We start from the raw sequence: 23,561 nt of genomic DNA, 5'->3' as shown, positions 1-23,561 counted from the left end.
ACATCACCTCGTCAATAGCATACTTCGTAACGTTTGGAAAGTGTGAGACCATGTGCTAGCCGATCGGCTGGCCCGGTCGATCGGCTGGTATGTCCGATCGGCTGGGCTGTTTGAACAGCCTAGCCGTTCGGCCAGCATTTCTGACCTGGTCGGCCTTTCGTCTAACACTTGGCTGTTTGATTATTTGTCATGCTTTTAAGGTAACTTGACGGCGAGTTAAACTGTAGAACGTGGGTTCTTACTTGTTGCACCGGTTCGGACAGGAATCACCCAAATCCGGCCGGTGAACTGCTCGAAACGGTAAGTTGACGTTTAACCCGAAATCAGTGAACCTTGTATATAGAATCTGAATCTTGAACCTCTTAACTGTTAAAACGATTAGTTAGCCGGTTCAAGCTCCGTTTCTACCGGTTTTAAGGTTTCGAGTGTAAAAGGTTGAAGAAAGTTGGAAATCATTCATAAAAATGTTAAGATTCTTACAAATCTTAGTTTGTTTATGTGGAAACCGGTCAGATCTAAGCTATTCATGGCTGGATGAGGCCAAAGTTTGGTGTTCTTCAAGAACACCATGATGACATCACTCTAGAACACTTAGATCTTGGTGATTTCACGGTTAGAAATCAAGTTTTGAAAGATAGAAAGGTGTAGAATCATGCAATGATAAAAAACGTACAAGAATTAGAGTGGGAACTTACCGGAGTTGAGAGAAATCTGAGAAAAGGTGAAGAAGAAGGCTGGTTCTGTCAGAGCTTTCCAAAAATAGAAAGTGTGACAATGACAACCCTATTTATAGGCTCCAAAAGAGGAAAGTGGCAGCCAATCGGCCAGGAGCTCCGATCGAATGGGCTGCTCGATCGTCTAGGAAGATGCTAGCCGATCGGCTGGCCTGTTCGATCGGATGCCTCCTGTTCGATCCGCGACCCACTTTGAGTATTTCGCGACGATTTTCGATGTCTCGATTTCGATGGACGATGATACGTATACGATAGATTTCCTAGTCAAATTACTTTCAGTCCCAATCACTATATCTACATACAAGCATCTATATTTCACGTTTCGTTGTCGGTTTCGATTGAGTTCGATCACTTTTTGAGTTTCGATTCGATTTTCGATTGATTCGCCTGAATACCACACCCAACATATAAGTAAACACGCACAAGTAACACATAAGGCACACGCACACGTATAACACTACCAGAGTTCGCATAATTCGAGTCTCGAGTTTGATTGGTGAATCGATTAACTTGATTATTGATTGATTAACTTTATCGCATTGTTACTTCCTACTATTCACAGTCGTAAATCGGTCGCATTGATTAAACATTCGATTACTTCGATTCTTGATTACAACACTTACTCCACAGAATACAACTAAAACATATTATAGGCTATCTAAAGTCAAAGAAAGTCAAAGTTGACTTGGACTTTGACTTTGACTTTGACATTCGAAAACACGGGGTGTTACAGCCTCCCCTTGTTTAGGGAATTTCGTCCCAAAATTAGGCTCGAAGCTGCACATCACCATGAGTCGTTTGACCAATTTGACGCTTCAGATCTATTTAAACCACTGCGGGTACTTGGCCTTCATGTCGCTTTCGAGTTCCCAAGTGAACTCCGCGCCTCGTTTGCCCTCCCATCAGACCTTCACGATAGGGATGCGTGAGCGTCTGAGTTGCTTGGTTTGGCGATCCATGATTTCGACAGGCTTTTCCACGAAGTGTAAGGTTTCGTTGACCTGAAGATCGTCGAGTGGTACGATTAGGTCATGATCAGCAAGGCATTTTCGGAGGTTAGAGACGTGGAAAGTCGGGTGGACGTTACAGAGTTCCTCCGGTAGTTCGAGTCTGTAGGCGACTTTTCCGATCCTCTCCAGAATCTTAAAAAGTCCAACATATCGAGGCGCTAGTTTCCCTTTCTTGCCGAATCTGACTACACCCTTCCAAGGGGACACCTTTAGGAGTACGTAGTCGCCAACGTCAAATTCAAGGGGCTTGCGTCTTCTATCGGCGTAACTTTTCTGTCTGTTCCGAGCTTTCACCAAGTTGTCTCGAATCTGGTGGATTTTGTCAGTCGTTTCTTGTAGAATCTCAGGACCGGTTAGTTGCGAGTGACCGATCTCGTGCCACACAAAAGGCGATCGACATTTTCTACCATACAAAGCCTCGAAAGGTGCCATTTGAATGCTGGCATGATAGCTGTTATTGTACGAGAATTTCACCAATGGCAGGTGTTTGTTCCAACTACCACCAAAATCTATGACACACGCTCGGAGCATGTCTTCAAGAGTACGGATCGTTCTTTCAGTCTGTCCGTCGGTTTGAGGATGGAATGCAGTACTCAGATTAAGCGACGTACCAAGGGCCGCTTGAAACGTTTCCCACAATCGCGAAGTAAACCGAGCGTCACGGTCTGAAATGATGTCACGAGGCGTACCATGATTACAAATGATCTCGTCGGTGTAGATTTGGGCTAGTCCCTCCACCTTGTAGTCTTCTCGTATCGGCAAAAAGTGGGCTGATTTCGTTAGACGATCGACTATAACCAAAATACTGTCGTGACCTGATGGCGTGGGTGGGAGTTTCGTTATGAAGTCCATAGCTATACTCTCCCACTTCCATATAGGTATCGACGGTTGTTCGAGTAAGCCAGAGGGTCTTTGATGTTCAGCCTTGACTCTTGCACAAGTTAAGCAACTTCCAACGTATAGGGCGATATCTCGTTTCATGCCCGGCCACCAGTACTTATAACGAAGGTCCTGGTACATCTTATCTGCACCGGGATGAATAGAATACCGGGATTTGTGGGCTTCATTCATGATAATCTTTCGCAATTCGGTCCGCCCAGGGATCCAAATTCGGTCCAGATAATAGAATATCCCATCGGATTTGCTTACTAACTGAGCTCCATCGTGATAGATCCTCTCTTTCTTCAATGTACGCTCGTTAAAGCAAGCATGTTGAGATTCGCGGATAAGGGTCTCGAGATTGTGCTGAGCTTGGATGTTTCGGGTACTGAGCACGTAACTCTTTCTGCTGAGCGCGTCGGCAACCACATTCGCCTTGCCTGGGTGATAAAGAATCTCACAGTCGTAATCGTTGAGAAGTTCTACCCATCGGCGTTGACGCATATTAAGCTCTCTCTGATTAAAGATGTGTTGTAAACTCCTGTGATCAGTGTAGATTGTACACCTAGTGCCATACAGGTAGTGTCGCCAAATCTTCAATGCAAAGACAACCGCGCCTAGCTCGAGGTCATGGGTTGTATAGTTCTTCTCGTGGATCTTGAGCTGACGAGATGCGTAGGCTATAACCTTGTCTCGCTGCATGAGGACACAGCCGAGACCAAGGTTAGAAGCATCACAGTAGACAATGAAGTTGTCGCTTCCGTCGGGCAGCGTAAGAATCGAAGCGTTGCACAGCATATGCTTGAGGGTTTGGAAGGCAGTCTCTTATGCGTTTCCCCACACAAAAGGCTTGTCCTTATGAGTAAGAGCGGTAAGTGGCACAGCGATCTTGGAGAATCCTTCAATGAATCGTCGATAATAGCCCGCTAGTCCGAGAAAAGAACGAACTTCTGACGGGTTCTTAGGCGTAATCCAGCTTTTGACGGCTTCAATCTTCGCGGGATCGACATGGATACCCTGACTATTCACGATGTGACCCAGAAACTGAACCTCCTCCAACCAGAATTCGCACTTGGAGAATTTGGCATAGAGTCGGTTCCCCTGGAGTAACTCGAGAACCAAACGTAGATGTTGCGCGTGTTCGGCTTTCGTTTTGGAATAAATCATGACATCGTCGATGAACACGATGACGAAACGGTCAAGATAAGGCTTACACACGCGATTCATCAGGTCCATAAAAACCGCGGGTGCGTTGGTTAGACCAAAGGGCATAACAACAAATTCGTAATGGCCATAACGGGTTCGAAAAGCGGTTTTAGGAATGTCTTCCTCTTGAATCCGTAGCTGATGATATCCTGAACGCAGATCGATCTTAGAGAAACATGATGCACCTTGTAGCTGATCAAACAAATCGTCGATTCGGGGCAAGGGGTATCGATTCTTGATGGTTAGCTTATTCAATTCCCGATAGTCGATGCACATCTGGAACGATCCATCCTTCTTTTTGACGAAAAGGACTGGCGCGCCCCAAGGAGAGGTGCTTGGGCGAATAAAGCCTTTTTCGAGTAATTCCTGGAGTTAATTCGAGAGTTCCCTCATTTCGGATGGTGCGAGTCGGTAAGGGGCTTTGGCAACGGGGTTAGCTCCAGGAATGAGGTCGATGCGGAAGTCGATATCACGACTTGGTGGTAGTCCAGGAAGATCGTCAGGGAACACCTGAGGAAATTCACGAATCACTGGAATGTCTTTGACTTCAAATTTCTTTTTCTTTTCCTTCTCTGCTACTACAATGTTGGCCAAGAAAGCTCGGTATTCCTTGCGGAGATACTTGTTAGCTTGGACGCATGACATAAGCTTGAGACCTTTCGACGCTGTTTCACCGTACACACACAATAGATCACCATTCGCGAGCGAGAATCGTATCATCTTTTCAAAGCACACAACTTCAGCATGGTTTTCGCGAAGAAAGTCCATGCCTATTATGACATCAAAGCTTCCGAGTTGCATTGGAATAAGGTCGATTGGAAAGATGTGATTGTTGAGTTCGAGAGTACAATCACGGAGTACTGAATTAACGGCAATAGTTCTTCCCATAGCGACTTCGACTTCGAATGACGAGGACAGATAAGAGCGCTTACGACTAAGGAGCTTCTCAAATTCAAACGACACAAAGCAGTTATCGGCTCCAGTATCAAACAGACATGATGGATAAATACCATTCACAAGGAACGTACCATTAACCACGTTGTTATCCGCCTGAGCCTGACGGGCATTGATGTTGAAGGTTCAGGCATGGGCTGCTTGCTGCTGTTGCTGAGGCTGCTGTTGTGGCTGTTGCTGCTGGGGCTCTTGCTTAACCACCCTGTTCGGGCACCTGTTTGCAAAGTGGTTAGGGTCACCACATGCAAAGAAGACTCGAGCATTGGCTGCTGGTGCTTGAGCTTCTTGTTGGCCTTGAGGGGCAGGGAGTAGAGCTTGGTTGACAGTGGCTTGAACTGGGGCTTGACGGGGACCATAGCGACAGTTCGCAGTGAAGTGACCGTAAAGGTTGCAGTGAGCGCAAAAGCGACAGGCTAGACCCACCGGGTGATGATACGAACACGTTGGGCAAAGTGGGTGAGGGCCTGTGTATGCACGCTTCGCTGGCGGTGCATTGATCACTGGAGCTGAGCGGTGCTGTTGCTGCTGTTGAGCTGGTACAGCTTGTAGAGGAGCAGCAGCGGTTGTCATAGCACAGTTCTTGTTGCTGGAGCTGTTGTTGTTGTGCTTCTTCTTTCTTCTCGATGACTTGGAGGATTGAGCAGATGAGTCAGTGGGTGCTGCGGTGGCTTGGTGCAGAGACTTGGTTTGCTTATCCCAAAAACCAGACTTCACTCGCTTGTCGTTGATCTCAGCGGCGAGTAGGTAGGTTTCTTCGATCGTTGCTGGCTTGGCGGCGTGAACAAATTCGGCTACACAGTCGGGCAGGGCTCGAATGTACTTCTTGATAGCTTGATCTGAGGTCTTGACTTGGTCGGGACATATGATACTAAGCTGCTTGAAGCGAGCAGTGAGAGCAGCGTCGTCTCCGTCCTTCTGTTTGATTACCCAAAACTCATCCTCCAGCTTTTGGCGCTCATGGGGATGGCAGAATTCGTCGATCATAATTGCCTTCAACTCCTCCCATGTTAGCTCGTAAGCTGCATCATTTCCGCGCTTGTTTCATTCGGCCGTCCACCAGTCTAGAGCAGGGGACTGGAAGACGCCTGTGGCATTGAGAGTGCGGAGATGTTTAGGACATCCGCTCTGGCGCAGAGTGACTTCGACTGAGTCGAACCAGTGAAACATGGCTGTAGGACCATCTTCGCCAGTGAACTCTTTTGGTCCGCATGCTTTGAACTGCTTGAAGCTGAAAGCAGCCTTGCTTGAATCCTTAGGGTTTTCAGCTCGGGATTCTTCAGACGTTTTGCTGGCATTTTCATACACCTGACTCACGGCTTTCGCCACTTGCTTGGAGATGATAGCAGCGAGGCGTCGGTCTCTCTTTTCTTGGCGAGTCAGACGGTGTCGGGATCCAGACGACGACATGGTCTGCATTAGACATTGTCACGAGACTCAACACAACGAAATTGAATCTCACCTCACACGTCTACTACTATCTAAAGCTTAGAATCACGTCGAATTACGTAACATATAAGCACAGAATCACAGATACACATAATCATGGAGCACAGAAGCACATAGGGCACATAGGTCACAAAAGCACACAAGCACGTAGAGCACAAAACACAGACGCACATATACTCATACACATTAAGCATAGAAGCAGTCAGAAAACAGAAACCTATTCTTCAAAGCTCGCATGTCGTTCGGATAGCATATCGAATGGCATCGTATAGTATAGCCTAACTTAGTCGTATAGCATAACATAGTCGAATCGAGATAGAACAGCAATGCGAGTCGTGTGTGTCGATTGAAATGACAGCAAAATCGAATAATGTCCAAAATATAGACACGTAAACAGATAAAGCACACAGGAACACATAAAAATCGAGAGGCAGATTGTCTGCGGCTACTAGACATCGACTACCCAAAGCGATTCGACTATTCGCAACGGACTTGTTGTCACTTTCAACGTTCGGGCTCGTGTCCTTGCCTCGATTCTTGGGCATTGAACATGTATTCCCTAGGTCATACTTCGTGAGTTCAGGTCGTTGGAGTCCGTCGAAGCTTTGGCGGGATGATAAAATGTCCGGAATAAATTGCCCGGTTAGGGTTTCACCCCTGGCTTAGCAATTTCTTCCTTGTTTTAGTAAAAATTGAGGAGATTATTCATCAAAATATGGATTCCACTCCTGATTTGGTATAATTCTCCTCGTATGCTATTGAAAATATCAAGATAAGCATGAGTTAAAGGGATAAAATCATCATAAGTCAGTCAATTTAGTCAGGAGTTTGTGGTTTTCACACCTATTCCTGACTGAATCGCCGACTTTTAATTGAAAATTCGAGTGCAGTGATAGCGAAGGATTGCGGAATAAGGCACATAAACTTGGTCTGTTGGTTCCTAACAGACTGTTCGATCGGCTGGCATTCCTTACTACGAACGAGTTGTAAAAATCAATTGAGTGTTGAAGCATAGTATCTCATGATCCGAAGAGTAATGTTTACCAATCGAGTAGGATACTCGATCGAACATCACCTCGTCAATAGCATACTTCGTAACGTTTGGAAAGTGTGAGACCATGTGCTAGCCGATAGGCTGGCCCGGTCGATCGGCTGGTATGTCCGATCGGCTGGGCTGTTTGAACAGCCTAGCCGTTCGGCCAGCATTTCTGACCTGGTCGGCCTTTCGTCTAACACTTGGCTGTTTGATTATTTGTCATGCTTTTAAGGTAACTTGACGGCGAGTTAAACTGTAGAACGTGGGTTCTTACTTGTTGCACCGGTTCGGACAGGAATCACCCAAATCCGGCCGGTGAACTGCTCGAAACGGTAAGTTGACGTTTAACCCGAAATCAGTGAACCTTGTATATAGAATCTGAATCTTGAACCTCTTAACTGTTAGAACGATTAGTTAGCCGGTTCAAGCTCCGTTTCTACCGGTTTTAAGGCTTCGAGTGTAAAAGGTTGAAGAAAGTTGGAAATCATTCATAAAAATGTTAAGATTCTTACAAATCTTAGTTTGTTTATGTGGAAACCGGTCAGATCTAAGCTATTCATGGCTGGATGAGGCCAAAGTTTGGTGTTCTTCAAGAACACCATGATGACATCACTCAAGAACACTTAGATCTTGGTGATTTCACGGTTAGAAATCAAGTTTTGAAAGATAGAAAGGTGTAGAATCATGCAATGATCAAAAACGTACAAGAATTAGAGTGAGAACTTACCGGAGTTGAGAGAAATCTGAGAAAAGGTGAAGAAGAAGGCTGGTTCGGTCAGAGCTTTCCAAAAATAGAAAGTGTGACAATGACAACCCTATTTATAGGCTCCAAAAGAGGAAAGTGGCAGCCGATCGGCCAGGAGCTCCGATCGAACGGGCTGCTCGATCGGCTAGGAAGATGCTAGCCGATCGGCTAGCCTGTTCGATCAGGATGCCTCCTGTTCGATCCGCGACCCACTTTGAGTATTTCGCAACGATTTTCGATGTCTCGATTTCGATGGACGATGATACGTATACGATAGAGTTCCTAGTCAAATTACTTTCAGTCCCAATCACTATATCCACATACAAGCATCTATATTTCACGTTTCGTTGTCGGTTTCGATTGAGTTCGATCGCTTTTTGAGTTTCGATTCGATTTTCGATTGATTCGCCTGAATACCACACCCAACATATAAGTAAACACGCACAAGTAACACATAAGGCACACGTATAACACTACCAGAGTTCGCATAATTCGAGTCTCGAGTTTGATTGGTGAATCTATTAACTTGATTATTGATTGATTAACTTTATCGCATTGTTACTTCCTACTATTCACAGTCGTAAATCGGTCGCATTGATTAAACATTCGATTACTTCGATTCTTGATTACAACACTTACTCCACATAATACAACTAAAACATATTATAGGCTATCTAAAGTCAAAGAAAGTCAAAGTTGACTTGGACTTTGACTTTGACTTTGACATTCAAAAACACGGGGTGTTACAGTGATTATACAACTTGGTTCATTAGACATTAAATTCTTATGCATGTTTCCGTTAAATGCTCATATGTTGACCATTATGCCCAAAGGACCTTAAAATGTGATTTTTGAAAATGTAAAAGAGTAGATATCTTAGTTACAGATTTATAAACTTGTACTTAAAATTTTACATCAGTTTGAGGCCTAGATTTAGAGTTATGCTCATTAGCGTAATTAGAAGCATTCTTAGTAATTAATTGGCATAATTAGCATATAGCCTATCAAAACCCAAATTTTTTAACAAAACTTGTTACCTACTAATATAAAATAATATTTTGGGATTTTTGGAGATTTTTATTTATTTTTAGGCTGAGCAAAACTTAGAGTTTTAAGCTTATTTCGGTTATTGCCAGTTTTGCCCTTTTAGGCTATAAAATGAGTTTTATAAATCCTTTTGACCCCAAACCTTTTTATACTGATCTAATATGATAAATACATTATTTTGAGCCTTCTGGAATTATAAAAATATCAGCTTTTCTTTCAAAACCCGGAAATGGTTCCAAATCGCCCTTTTAAGCATTTTTACGACATAGTATGTATCAAAACTAGTTTATATATATAAAGTTTGATACCTACTGATATATTCAGCAATTTTTTATATTATAACAGTAAGCAAAAGTTTTAAACTCAGATTTTCAGTTTTAACCTTTTAGGCTTATGTGAAATTACCAAAATGCCCCTTCGGTGCATAATAGGGTTATAATTAATAAATTTCACATATATATGATACCCTACTGTTATAACTTATTAAATTAAGTATATTTATTAAATAAATCAGACCTGTAACTTAGATTACAAATTAAACTCTTTTATACCCTTTTAAATGACCAAAAATGCCCTTATGAGGCATAGTTTGTGTTTAAAATCATTTTGGGCATAATGGGAGATATCTTACTGATATCACAACATATTTAGTGCATATTAACTCAGGGAACTTGTATATGATTCATATGGTTACTCGTTACGCACTCTCCGCGTTCGGATCGGCTTATGTAACTAGTTTACACATTTTAGCCGAAACGGGTCAAACCATATCATTATTGTCTCAAAATCCAGAATGTGTTTAAGTTACCCACCTTAAACAAGCATGCAAGCTTGTCGGGTCAAAACCACATTCTAATCCGGTCTTCGCCTTCCATGCGATAGAACCGTATTCTTTCTTTAAAACTAACCGGTCTAAGCTTAGGCTAAATTAAAGACCCGTTAGGATTCTAATAGGTTATTATAAACCTTCGTTCCAGAATAGGAGATCCAGTAAAAGATATTTGCACTTGCTATTGTGACTATATTTGCTCAGGTAAATACTTTTAATGTATTTTCCCTTATACGGGCTTGGGGTACGGTATATAAAATACCGCTTGGTTGGGGATTTGACCTTAATCGATTAGTGGTTAAGTATTGTCAAGATGACCCGTTTAAAAATTTGTTTTGTTTGTTTAACGCCTCTGGGAGTTTAATGACCATGTCCCGGATATCATTGGAATCATTCAAAGAATGGCCACGACCTTAGCACACGGGTGTAGGCGTACACCCGTCAGTGCATTTACATTTATTAAGGTATAACCGCTGGTTTCCCGCCGCGGGACTATACTATGTGGTGTGTCTATTAATCTTTAACTCGGCATGAACCGGGCTACTAGACGCAAAATAAACATGTAATTCTTTACAAGTATTATATTCAAATGATTATCCCAAGTTATAAAAATATTTTGTGCCATGCGCATTCAAATCAATTTTCAAACCTTTTCAAAATGAGTCAGTTAAATTGTATTTACCAGTGCAAACTGACGTATTTTCCCAAAAAGATTAAGTGCAGGTACTACGCGTAATAGGCTGCCTCTCCTTAGCATCACTTAGAGTCTCGCAAGCTTGGATGCAAATAAATCTGTTGAACATGTTTCCTTTTTCTTTTGATCCGCCTGTGGATCTATTTCAACTGTTTGTGATACTTAATGTTACAATGATTATTCGATTGAAATAAATCTATCTTTTGCTTCCGCTGTGCATATTAAATTGTGTCGTTTGACTATGATGATATCAACTACGTCACGATACTCCCCACCGGGCCCACCGGTAACACGTGGAAATTTGGGATGTGACATAAGATCATCTTTGAGTAATTCCAAAAACCATTCCTAAGATTTAAAAGTTTCAGCCTCCACTAAAGCATATGCTACAGGATATATACCGTTGCTGCCGTCTACACCAACTGTAGTCAGAATCTATCCAGGAAATGGACCTTTCATAAAACATCCATCTAGTCCCAATATTTCTCTACCACACATCTTGAACCCCCTCATAATCGAAGCAAAACAAACATAACATCTCTTGAATTGCCTAGTAGGAAGACTAGGGTTAGCACAGGGTTCAGTATCTATTTTAATTGTGCTACCTGGATTTGCCCTCAACAGTGCTTCACAATAAGACCCTAGGATACCATACTGCTCTCTATAATCTCCAATGATCCTTGTTGTAGCAATTCTTTTAGCCCTAAACACTTTCTGGATTGAAACATTCACCTGATGGTTCTTCACAAGCATATCCTGTATGGCTGGCAAAGGCAAGTCAGGGTTTAACTCGATCATGGGTTGGATCTCATTCGCTATCTGAGACATGGTGTACAAGCCCACTTCTCTTGTTTGGAGGCAATGATGTTGTGAGGTAATCGTTTCCACACACCAAGATTCCTTTTCAGTTCTCCTGGAGATCTGAACCGCCCAAGGACAAGTGGGCTTCAAGTGCCTTTTATCTTGTTTTAACCCTAGCCCTCTAAATTTACTATTCTGCCCCTCACCAGAACCCAAAGTAGGATTAGTCCCAAGACAAATAACTCTGAACCTCAACTTATCATTTTTTAATATATAATCTGCCTTGTACTCTTAACAGCATATGTCTTAACCATGTCATTCAACTGTTGTTTATCTGGTATTAATTGACCAATTGAAAATGGGAGGTATGAGTCACTAACATGACCTGTATTTTTTCTCTTCTTCCTTACCTTCTTCGCAACCTTGTCCAGCAGTGTACAGTTATCATCTTTATCACTAAAATCCTCATGATCACAAGTTACATCTTCCTGCCTAAGTTCTTCTTGACTATTCTCATTTCTAGCATCCTTAATTGTCTCATTGACTTCATCAGGATCAAAGTCAACACATGCCTTGAACTGACTCATATCTACTTCATAATCAAACACTGGATTATCTGGTTCCTGATCAAATGTGTAACCTAGATCGTCTTCATCACTGTTCTCTTCATCACTACTTTGTGACTCACCCTCAAAAACTGCCTCGCTATTTTGTGACTCACCCTCAACCACATTATCTTGTAAAGCCAGGCTCATTGCAGTTGAATCCTTGATTCTAGAGTCTCCTATTTCAACATACAAATCTACTAACTTGCATCCTTTTCTAAGTTGGTCATACACATACTCTAACTCATCATCATCAGTCAAGTGTCTAAGACCAAAATCCAAACACACATTAGGATCTTTAACAAAATAATTGAACACATCATCTATAGAGTAACCTATATCTTTCATCATTTCACGAAGAACAGCAACACTTAACTTTTCAAACTCAACCCAGTCAATGTAACTAACCTTACTGTTGACATACTCCCTTCCTGGATAATCAGTAAACTCACCTCCATGGTTAATCTTTATCGAAAATAGTCTGGGTTCATTCCCTGTTAACACAAATGATCAAAACATCAAACTCATTCTCAAAAAAGCGAAAACAGAATATACCCCTGAGGACGAAGACACAATCAACTTACCATATATATCTTCAGGATCGTAGTATTCACCTTGAGGACGACGTCGCCATATGAACACCATCGATTTGGGGGGTTTTAGAAGTTTCTCTCTGGCACAATCAACTATCTTTGTTTTTGGCGGGACTAAATTAGGGCTTAATACTGAATTTTGGGGTTTTTAGAAAGGAAAGAAATCCAAAAGACGGTCTTACCCCTGGCTCAAACAGTTAAACAGACGGAAGTGTGACGAAAGGACTCAAACTGTTATGAATTTATAAACTCAGGGGCTCAAAAAACCAAAAAATGAATTTAGGGGGTCAGGTTGATGTTTCACACATACCACAGAGACGCAAATTGCATTTTTCTCTTTATTAATTAAAGAAAAAGATGTGGTTGACAAAATTAAGCATTAAATGTCATATACAGCTAAAAAACTTAAAATTGAAGCTAAAATAGAGAATTTGGAGACGCCAGGATTAGAACCCGCATCTACTTGTTATTTAAGCAATGCATAACCACCCCGACAAGTGCTTATTTGTGCCATCTTTCGATTCAGTATATATATATATATATATATATATATATATTAGCTTATACAACGAAAATTCTATACAAAATTAAAAAGATTTGGGCCCCGTGTCATCGCCCATCCCGCACCCCCTCAAAGACGGCCTTGAGAGAAAGGGTAAGGTGCCAATGGCTGAGGGTGGTTGAAGATGGTTGTGGTAGTAGCAGGTGCTTGTAAGAGTAAGTTTGCCATTTCACCCAAAGTCAAACGCTTAACCGAACATCACATAATATTATATTTTTAAACCACAAGGACTCAAGCAGTGAAAAATAAGTATGGGGGTTTCATGTTGATCCCATCACCAAACAACAAAGACGCAAATTACACTTTACTCTAAATTGAATTTGATTCGTACCTTCACTCTATATTCCAAAAAAGTTGGTTTTTTTTTTACGAACTCAAATTTACATATATTTATATGAAACTGATTTTGATTGGAGCATTTGTAATGAGACTTCAAAGCACGAATATAACTGGTGATGCGTCTCAGTATAACGGATGTAATGTTGCTATGAGGTTGTTAAGGCCGGGTGTTATACTCTTAGGGAGTTGATGTGGAGGGTCAGGGAATATCGCTAGTGGCGGACCCAGGAATTTTTTCATAGGGGTGCGAAACATTTTTAAAAATTTTAGGCCCCAAGGTATATAAGTAAAAAAATTGATTCGTATCGGGTCGGTTCGAGTCGGGTCATGTAAAACAAAAGAACATCAAACTAAATTTATATAATCATCAAAACATGTCAAACCTTGTTATAAACATAATTAAAACATCGCCCTACGCGTTTTCATTTTTTGAAATCTATCCAAAACATCATCTAAACCTACTTTCTTAAGCAACTCTTTCTCTATATAACATATACAATTATCACTTAAGTTCTCATCGTCAATCCGATTACGCAAGTCGGTCTTCACATTATTCATTGCTGAAAAACATCTTTCAACGATTGCGGTTGCAACGGGTAATACGAAAACAAGCTTCAATAACCGATATACCAATGTAAAAGTTACGTGAATATTTATTGAAACCATTAACCTTACAAGACTTGACAAACATATTACATAGCGTATCAAGTATTCAAGCCCTAGAAATCATAATGTAAATTACACTAAAAATCATCTAAACATCATATACACCATTTAAAAAAAATCCAAACATCAGGTCTGATCGTGTATATAACCCACAAAAAAAGACAAAATATCATCATCATCACTAACAAAATATACATATATAACCCACCACAAAATAACATATCATCACTAACAAGAAGCACACATGTCTCCTGCCATAAAAAATTCACTTCCGGTGGCTACCGGTTCCGTCCCACGCCACCAAAAATCAACCAAAAATAATCAAAAAATCAACCAAAAATCATCGAAAATAAAAAATAAACTTACTCGTGTTCGATCGCCGGTGGTATGATGGCTGGTTACGGTGGTATGCGGCTATTGTTGTCGCTGATGTTCTGATTGCTGGCGTGCGTGCAGGGATGATAGAGAGCGGGAGAGAATATGTAAGGGTTTTGGGCTTGTTTATTTTATTTTAGTTTGAAATATTGTTGATTTGTTGGGTTTGTTTATTGTGCTAAGACTTAGGAGTGGGCTAGTTAAAGGTATTGGGTATTTGGGTTTAGTTATTTAGGTATCAAAAGTTATATAATTTAGGTGGTGTTTTTAAAAAAATAAGAGTTTACTAAAAAAAATTTAAAATTTAAATTGATAACCCGTTTTACCTAAGGGGTGCGGACGGAAAATTCTAAGAGGTGCGGACGGAAAATTCCAAGGGGTGCGGACGGGATTTTCGACGGAACTTAGCACTAAAATTTTTTTTCCCGAGGGTGCGCCCGCACACCTTGGCTAGCTTTAAGTCTGCCCCCGAATACCGCATCGCCTCCGCATTCCCCGTGAGTTTCTGTGTCCCTCCCCCTTCTTTCTCTCTCTTCTATATTTAATTTAAAAAAAAAATCACAGGGTGGGTTTGGGAAGAATATATAATATAGGCTGAGGAGGAGAGGAATATAAGAAGATGGTGATGTTTAGGGCGATGTATAATGGGTATCTGGGAGTGTGCTCGTCCACCTCAATGTTTTGGTTAGAAGTGTATATGGTCTGATTTTTCGTCCGAAAATTTTAAAATTATATAGGATCGCCCTCCCGATTATTTTTCCTAAATGATGGGTTATTTGGTAAATATATTTTAACTCTTATTTTATTTGTTTAACCCTAGATTACCCACCACACAATAAACTTAATATCTCACAAATAGCTTGATGATTTACATAGAAAAAAAAAATTGCTGATAAGTTTGATTCGGAAGACATAATTGATGAATTCAAAAATCTTAAAGGTCGTCGGGCTGAGTTGTAATTTTTCGTCCAGGTTCCATTTATCTTGTATCATTATATATATATATATATATATATATATATATATATATATATATATATATATATATATATATATATATATATATGTATAGGTATTTTGTTTGTTATACAATATATAGTTTTTCTATGTGCAAGAACAGATCATTTTAATGAATGAATTTTTTTAGTTTTATTTGGAATTATTATTATTTGACCCAACCAGAATCGAATAGCCGACACGACCCGACCTGACCCGAAACATAACGATAAGAAATTTTTTGGGTCCCATCATTTTACGCCCCCTGAAAACTTTTTTGTCAAGCTCCACCACTGGTGATGTGGTGTTAAAGACTTGAGGTGACAATTATGAACTAAAGATGAGGGAATAGTATAACACATGGCATAAGGATGTCTAGACCTTGTGGTCTCGTAGCATGGTTCATTCAATTCGCACGAATGATTATACCTCATATTCGATTCTTTTAATATAATTTTGACGTAAATTGTATAAATAATCTTAAAAACACATGACTTGTAATGAGAGGTTAAGTACCTAGGCAAATATTCTCATTAGTACTTTGTTCTATATCAATTTCCATTATATTTATTTAGTTTATAATAAGTCATATCTTCAATAAACAAACTGTGAAATGCTTTTTTTCTGAGGCCACTCAAAACTTAATTGCACCGAAAGGTTGTACATGTTTGGACAATATAAAACAAATCAGATCAGACCACCCAACGGCCAACAATCTAAAATTAACTCTTGATGTGACAAAACACCCACAAGGCCACAAATGAAAACCAAATGAAAACCAGTTTATCATAGACGGGTTAATGATATCCGTTTATTTATTTATTATTTCATGGACGGGTTAATGATATACGTTTATTTATTTATTTATTTTTTAAGAATGGCTTTTTAACGATTAAAAATCTTTTATATTTAGATTATTTTGTTTATTTTCTTGTTAAATCAGACATTATTTTCAAATATTTTAGGGTAAAAAGGTTTTTGTAAACTATAATTTCAGAAAAAAACGACCTTTTAAGAAAATAAATTTCTATAATATTTTTCCATTTTTTTCCAATTCTATAACCCTCTTACTTTATCAGTTAATAGCATCATCCGGACAAAAGTTTAAGGTTATAAATAACACTACATAGACTAAGAATAGATTTAGTATTTTATAATTAAAATCATCCATGCTTAATGCTTTTTAAGAGGCATTTTTCATCACATCAATATCATAATGTGAGTTTAAAAAATGCGTAACGGTTAACGCCCCTTAATACTCTTTCAATCATTATTTTCCAATTTTTTCTTCTCGTTTAGTGTTATACTAGAAATGCCCCTCTTTTTCATGCCTCTATAGTGTCCAATGAGATGACGTTAGGAGCGTTATCAAGCCCCTTCACACCCCTATAATTCCCGTTAATCATGACCTTAGTTCGCAAGATAAAGAAATAATTAAGATCGGTGTCTACGATACATTACATCAGATAAAGAGATATATAAGATTGGCATCAACCTTCAAGAATAAGTTACATTATATAATCATAATCATAATGTTAGTAGCTATCTAACATTCTCGCATTGATTTTAGTCAATAAAGGAATGTTGAGTTTCCCTTCTGACTTTTTATCGTACGACATTGTCAAACAATTTTGAGTTGGGTTTTTTTAATAAGATAAAATTTGAGTTGGGTTTTTTTAATAAGATGAAATTATAAATTAATCATGTATCATGTTTAAAAATTAAAACTTCCATTTCCTTTTGTAAAAGAAAACAAAAAGGAAAGTCAATTAAGCCTTTTTGGTATTTGATGATGTAAGGGTTTTGAGTTCGAATTTTATAGATTTAAATTAAATGTGCAACAAGCTAAGCAAGATGGAAAGTTTAATCGTCCAATTAAGAAACAGTTCGTATAACCATCCTATTCATCTTTATCTATCCTGCTAAGTGATTTTTTTACCATTTCTTGGCACTTCAAACTCCCCTTTCTCTTGAAGATGGTGTATGTACATGTAATGTATCTAATGAAGGGTTGTGAGTGTGACAACTCGTTTTGAGCTCGTCTTCACTCTTATGTTATTGTTGAAATGTATATTTGGGCTTTCATTCAAATGGTTATGGGCTTAGTTGTATGTTTGGGCCTATTCATTGTTGGGCTGTTTACACAAGTTGTTATAACCGTTTGTAGTTTGTTGTATTCAGTTGGAAGTTCAGGGGGTGTTGTGGAAACTTTGAGGGACTGCGATCATCTATGAAGAAACTTTTGGATCAAAGTGTAAATTGATTGTGGCTTGGTATATATTGCTGGTTCCGGAAGCTTCATTCACTTTTTCATCTCATTGTTTCACTTTCACTTTCTCTGTATAGTGGTTAGGGCTTGTGGCGAGTTGCTGCATCTCTGTATCGTCTTCATATCTCTCATCTGTTAGAGAGATTATTGTGGTTGTTGGTATAGATGATCATCAAGACTGATTGTATTGTTTATATTGTTCAGATCTTACTTTTGTAAGATCTTTGGGTATTTGGAGGACAAATTTTCTGGTTTGGTTAATAAGAGTTTTGTCACCTGTTTTGTCGCTATATTTGTGTTCATCTTTGTTATTTGTTGTTGATTCATCATCATACCATTGTTTTTAACATGGTATCAGAGCCATCGTTCTCCTGTTGATGATATGTTTGTTATTCTCTGATGTGCATTTATGTTCACTGATTGTTTGTTATTGTTTTTCTAGGGTTTCTGTGCTCGGAAACTTTTGTTGATGATAGATCTGCTCAGATCTGTTTGTTATTGGTGGCATACTTGTTGAAGTTGGACGAAACCCTAACTTAGGGTTTGCAGTCTTTTGGTCTTCTCAGCGATCTGTCTTTCGTGTTAGTCTCTGAAATCCTAGAAGGTTCAGAGCAAACTGAGCGGAAGTATTATTCAGGGTATTTTCTATATCAGGTTTAGTAGTTCTTAAAAACTACTGATCTGATATCTCTTGGAGCTTTTGCACCCACTGTAAGATCGTTCCTATCTTTTGTCTTTGTTATTGTTTGTTTCTGCATCATTCTTGTCTGAGTCTAGGCATCCCTGTTTACCGGACTAGTCGGGCCGGCACTTGATCGAGTTTGTCTATTTGCTACTTGGTGTGTCTTGGTTTGTTTGCATCTGTTTTGTGTTGTTGGTTCAGTTCAGTTCTGTGTTTGTATTGTTATCTGATCTTGGTTGTTTTAGGAGTGGCTCATGAGTAAAGGCTTGTCCAGGCACCTGTGAGTGACAAACCTGGAATCTGGTCCCTGACTCAGCTTCACCCTAGGTTGTTTTTTGTTTGGTTGTCTTGTATCCTGAGTGTTATTGTTTGATAACTTGTGATATATGTGCTTGGTTGTTTATTTGTTCTTTGTGTATTTGTCATCATGGGTGATGGTGAAGGTACTTCTGTTACCCTTATTAGCAAGTTGGACATAGGGAACCCTCTTTATTTGCATCCTAGTGACTCAAGTGCTTTGACAATAGTTAGTATAAAACTTAAGGGCACTGAGAATTACTCTGTTTGGTCTAGTGCAATGAAGCTTGCACTAGAAGCTAAATATAAGTTTGGTTTTATAAATGGAAAATGTGAAAAACCTAATGATGATGATGTCTTAGCTGCCCAATGGGATAGATGCAACTCTGTGGTTTTAACCTGGTTATTGAATTCTGTGTTTGAAGAATTATTTTTAGGGCAGGTCTTTTCCAAACTTGCTTCTGAAGTTTGGACAGACCTGAAAGAGACTTATGATATGGTCGATGGTTCTGTTGTCTATGATTTATATAAAAGAATCAATTGTATTTCTCAAAGTGGTAGTTCTGTGGCTGAGTATTATAATAAGTTGACAACTATGTGGAAGCAGTTTGATGCAATGGTGCATCTGCCTTCATGTTCTTGTCAAGCAGCCAAAGACTACAATGATTTTTCCACTTTAATCAAATTAATGCAATTCCTCATGGGTCTTGATGATGTATATCAACATGTGAGGACAAATTTGTTGACAAGAGAACCATTTCCTTCTGTCAAGGCTGCTTATGCCTTAATTTCTAAAGAACAGTCACATAGACTCTCAAGTAGTGGGTCAAAGAGTCAATCTGTTTCATATGTGGCTAAGTCTAACCAATCTAATCAAAACACATCTAGGAGAAACTTTAGGGGACCTAACTCAAACTTAAAATGCACTCATTGTAATATGTTAGGTCATACAGTTGATAGATGTTTTGAGATAATTGGTTATCCTCCTGGTATGAAAAAGAGAACTAGTGGGTCTTTTGTAAGAAACAATACTGGTAATAATACTAATAGATCTAATGTGTCATCTGGTCCTTCTAGTTCTGCTATGTCTGCTTTACCTTTTACTCCTAAGCAGATTGCAAAGTTAATGAGTTTAGTTGGTGATAAGTTTGAGGGAGATCAGGAGAAGTCCAATATGGGACGTATGTCTGCTTGTGTGTCTGAATTTGTTAGCTGTTCTAGCAGTGTGAGTTTTAATCATGATTATAATTGGGTGGTTGATTCTGGTGCTAATCAACACATGATTAAAAGTGATAAAGATATGTTTAATTGTATTGATGTTTCTGAGTGTGGGTTAAAGGTTGGTCATCCTAATGGGACAAGTGTTAGTGTGTTAAAAATTGGAGAACTTAGACTAATTAACAATGTTGTTATTAAAGATGTGTTTTATGTTCCTGGGTACAGTGTTAATCTTTTATCTGTGCATAAGTTAGCCAAAGACAATAAAATAGCAGTCTTGTTTAATGAAAATAATTGTATGTTACAGGATTTGAGGTCAAAGAAAATCCTGGTGATTGGTAAATAGGAAAATGGATTGTATTTTGTAGGTAAAGATGGTAATTCTGTGAATTTGTGTTTTAATAGTGTTATTAGATCAAATTTGTGGCACATTAGGTAAGGCCATCCTTCGGATCAAGTTTTGGCTATTTTAAAAGATAATTTGGGTGTTAAATCTGTTGAACATGGTCCATGTGAAATCTGTCATAGGTCTAAACAAATTAGAGTTCCTTTTCCTTTAAGTGATCATAAGTCTAAGGAACTAGGTGATCTGATTCACTTAGACTTATGGGGTCCTTATAAAGTGTCTAGTTATGAAGGATATAGATATTTCTTGACTGTTGATGATTTTTCTAGATCTGTTTGGTGTTATATGCTTAAGAATAAGATGGAAGTTTTTGAAAATCTGAAAGTCTTTTATGAACTTGTCTTGACTCAGTTTAAAAAGAAAGTTAAAGTGTTTAGGAGTGATAATGGAACTGAGTTTATAAACAATCAAATGACTATGTTTTGTAAATAGAAAAGTATTATACATCTAACTTCTTGTTCATATACCCCACAACAAAATGGGGTAGTTGAGCGTAAACACAGACATCTTTTAAATACAGCCAGAACTTTGATGTTTCAGAGTGGCCTACCACTGAGGTTTTGGAGTGACTGTGTGCTAACTGCTGTTTATATTATTAACAGGCTGTCGTCATCTGTGTTAAATGGGAAAAGTCCTTATGAGCTTGTGTTTAACTTTAAACCCTCATTGTCTCATCTTAGAAATTTTGGGTGTCTTTGTTTTAGTACCATATTAAATGAACCTGATAAATTTGCTTATCATGCTGATAAGTGTATTTTGATAGGTTACTCAAATGTAAAAAAAGGGTATAAACTTTGGAGTTTGGATGAAAGAAAGGTTTTCTATTCAAGGGATGTTAAATTTTATGAACATGTATACCCTTTTAAATCAAAACAAATTAATGATAATGTTGTGCATGATAAGAGTTTAAATCTGTTAAACTTTTTTGATATATATGAGACAAATACACCTGAAGTTTCTTCTATTCCCGATGATGAAGAGGGTGCTACTGAATCTCATGACACGGTCAGTGATGATCAGCAGCCAGCTCCCTCTGCATCTGCCACTCCTGGACAAACTGACTTAGGTCATAGTTTAGAATCTAGTGTAGAAAGTAGTGATAGAGAGGAGTCTGGTGAGGCAGAGGACACTGCTGTGTTAGAAGATGAGATTAACCCATCTGAGGGGACCCTAGTAGGTCTTAGAAGATCTTCTAGGAATGTTTCTATTCCTAAAAAAATTCAGGATTATGTGTTTAATTGTAGTGTGAAGTACGATATTAATAAAGAGGTGAGTTATGCTTGTTTGTCTGCTGATAATGTTAGTTTCATTAGTTATTTAAGTAAATCAACAGAACCTAGTAGTTATAGTGAAGCTTCGAGAGATCCTAAGTGGGTCGAAGCAATGAACCTAGAAATGGAAGCTTTGTTGCGAAACCAAACGTGGGAACTTGTTGATTTGCCTAATGATAGAAAACCTATAGGCAGTAAATGGATCTATAAAATCAAGTATAAGGCCAATGGGGAAATTGAGCGTTATAAAGCTAGGTCGGTTGCAAAGGGGTACAACCAACAGGAAGGGTTAGATTTTGGTGAAACCTTTTCACCAGTCGTGAAAATGGTCACTGTTAGGTGTGTTCTAAGTTTAGCTGTTCAAAACAATTGGACCTTATATCAATTGGATGTTAATAATGCTTTTTTGTATGGCTCAATCTCTGAAGATGTTTATATGTCCCTTCCAGAAGGTTATTATGCTAAAAATGAGTCTGAAGTTTGCAAACTGGTAAAGTCTTTGTATGGGCTTAAACAGGCTCCTAGAAAGTGGAATGAAAAACTGACTGATGTGTTAGTTAATGTAGGTTTTGTTCAAAGTTCATGTGATCATTCGTTGTATGTTTTGTCTAAATCTTCAGTGTTCATTGTGTTGCTTGTGTATGTAGATGACATTGTAATAACTGGTAACAATGATTCTGAAATTACTAAAACTAAAAATTTACATAGTAACAGTTTTAAAATTAAAGACCTAGGGGTTTGAATCAACGTAAGTATTGTTTGGAATTATTGGCTGAGTTTCGATATCTTGGGAGTAAACCAGTAAGTACTCCAATTGAACTAAGCCATGTTGTTAATAAAAACTGTTAGTGATAAAGAAGACTTAATAGATATTACCAATTATCAAAAGCTAATTGGTAAGTTGATCTATTTGTCTTTGACTCGTCCAGATATAAGTTATGCTGTGCAGTATTTGTGTCACACCCCAACCGATGGCGGAATCATCAGGGCGCGGCACTAAGCGAAACAGATTGTCCAGAAGTTTCCATAACAATTATCATTACCAATCAATTTAAAGTAACATGTCCCATACCATATCTCAAAAGGTAAACAAATTATTACAGACAAATTCTAGGCAAATAGTTCTATTCCGACAACTCAGATTTTCAAAATAGCCCAATTGTTTATCTGCTTCTAGAGACTCCTGATTACATTAGTACAGACAACTATTTGTTGGCCTCTAGAAACTTATTATAGCCTCGCTTTCCTAGCAGATAAGCATCCTAAATACCTGTCACATACGTTAAAATAAAAGTCAATACACATAGTGTAAAGGCGAGCATACAAGTTTGATAATAGCATATAGAGTTCGAAATAATTTACGCATAACCAGCACGTACACAGAGGAAAACGAACCATGTTAATTATCAACATGGACCTATCAATACCAATGACTGCTGGTTGACTGCCCAAGGCAGTTCGTAATACATGATCACCACCGTAATCCATGTAAATAATTGTCCTTAACAACCCCCGTGTGAACGGGTGCTGAGTCCAAACTATAGTACTATCGTTGCTAAGGCAGGTAGACAGCATTCCATGTGTAAACATAACAAACAAGCATTCATTAAGTCATGTAATACATGCGGTAACGGTTAGCGTTGAAAGTATTGCGTAGTGTGTTTGATGTGATTTCGTATAAGTAACGTATGTAACACCCAAAAGTACTTAAAGCAAAAAAGGGATCGAGTATACTCACAGTGGTTGATGGATTGAAGGGAGCGCTTGAGAGTAAGGTTAGCCTGATTAGAACGATAGCATAACGATAAGTGATGCGTAAAACGAAAGCAAGTGCTGATGGGTGAAATGGCAGTTCGGTCAGATGGTAATCCGATCGGACGGCCAGTCGTGCAGACGATAAT

The 23,561-nt window shown here is 38.9% G+C and overlaps 1 protein-coding gene across 1 annotated transcript; it reads left to right on the top strand.

Annotated features, from left to right (window-relative positions):
- Positions 1 to 18,895: 18,895 nt before the first annotated feature.
- On the top strand, positions 18,896 to 22,402 carry LOC118488849. The gene is made up of 3 exons (XM_035986251.1): positions 18,896 to 20,279; positions 20,352 to 20,418; positions 20,992 to 22,402. Exons 1-3 carry the CDS (start codon positions 18,896 to 18,898, stop codon positions 22,400 to 22,402), a joined length of 2,862 nt encoding a protein of 953 aa, XP_035842144.1.
- Positions 22,403 to 23,561: the final 1,159 nt, after the last annotated feature.

The sequence above is a fragment of the Helianthus annuus genome, chromosome 17, assembly GCF_002127325.2.
Source record: "Helianthus annuus cultivar XRQ/B chromosome 17, HanXRQr2.0-SUNRISE, whole genome shotgun sequence".
NCBI classification, from domain to species: Eukaryota; Viridiplantae; Streptophyta; class Magnoliopsida; order Asterales; family Asteraceae; genus Helianthus; species Helianthus annuus.
This window is presented reverse-complemented; position numbering and strand designations above follow the sequence as displayed.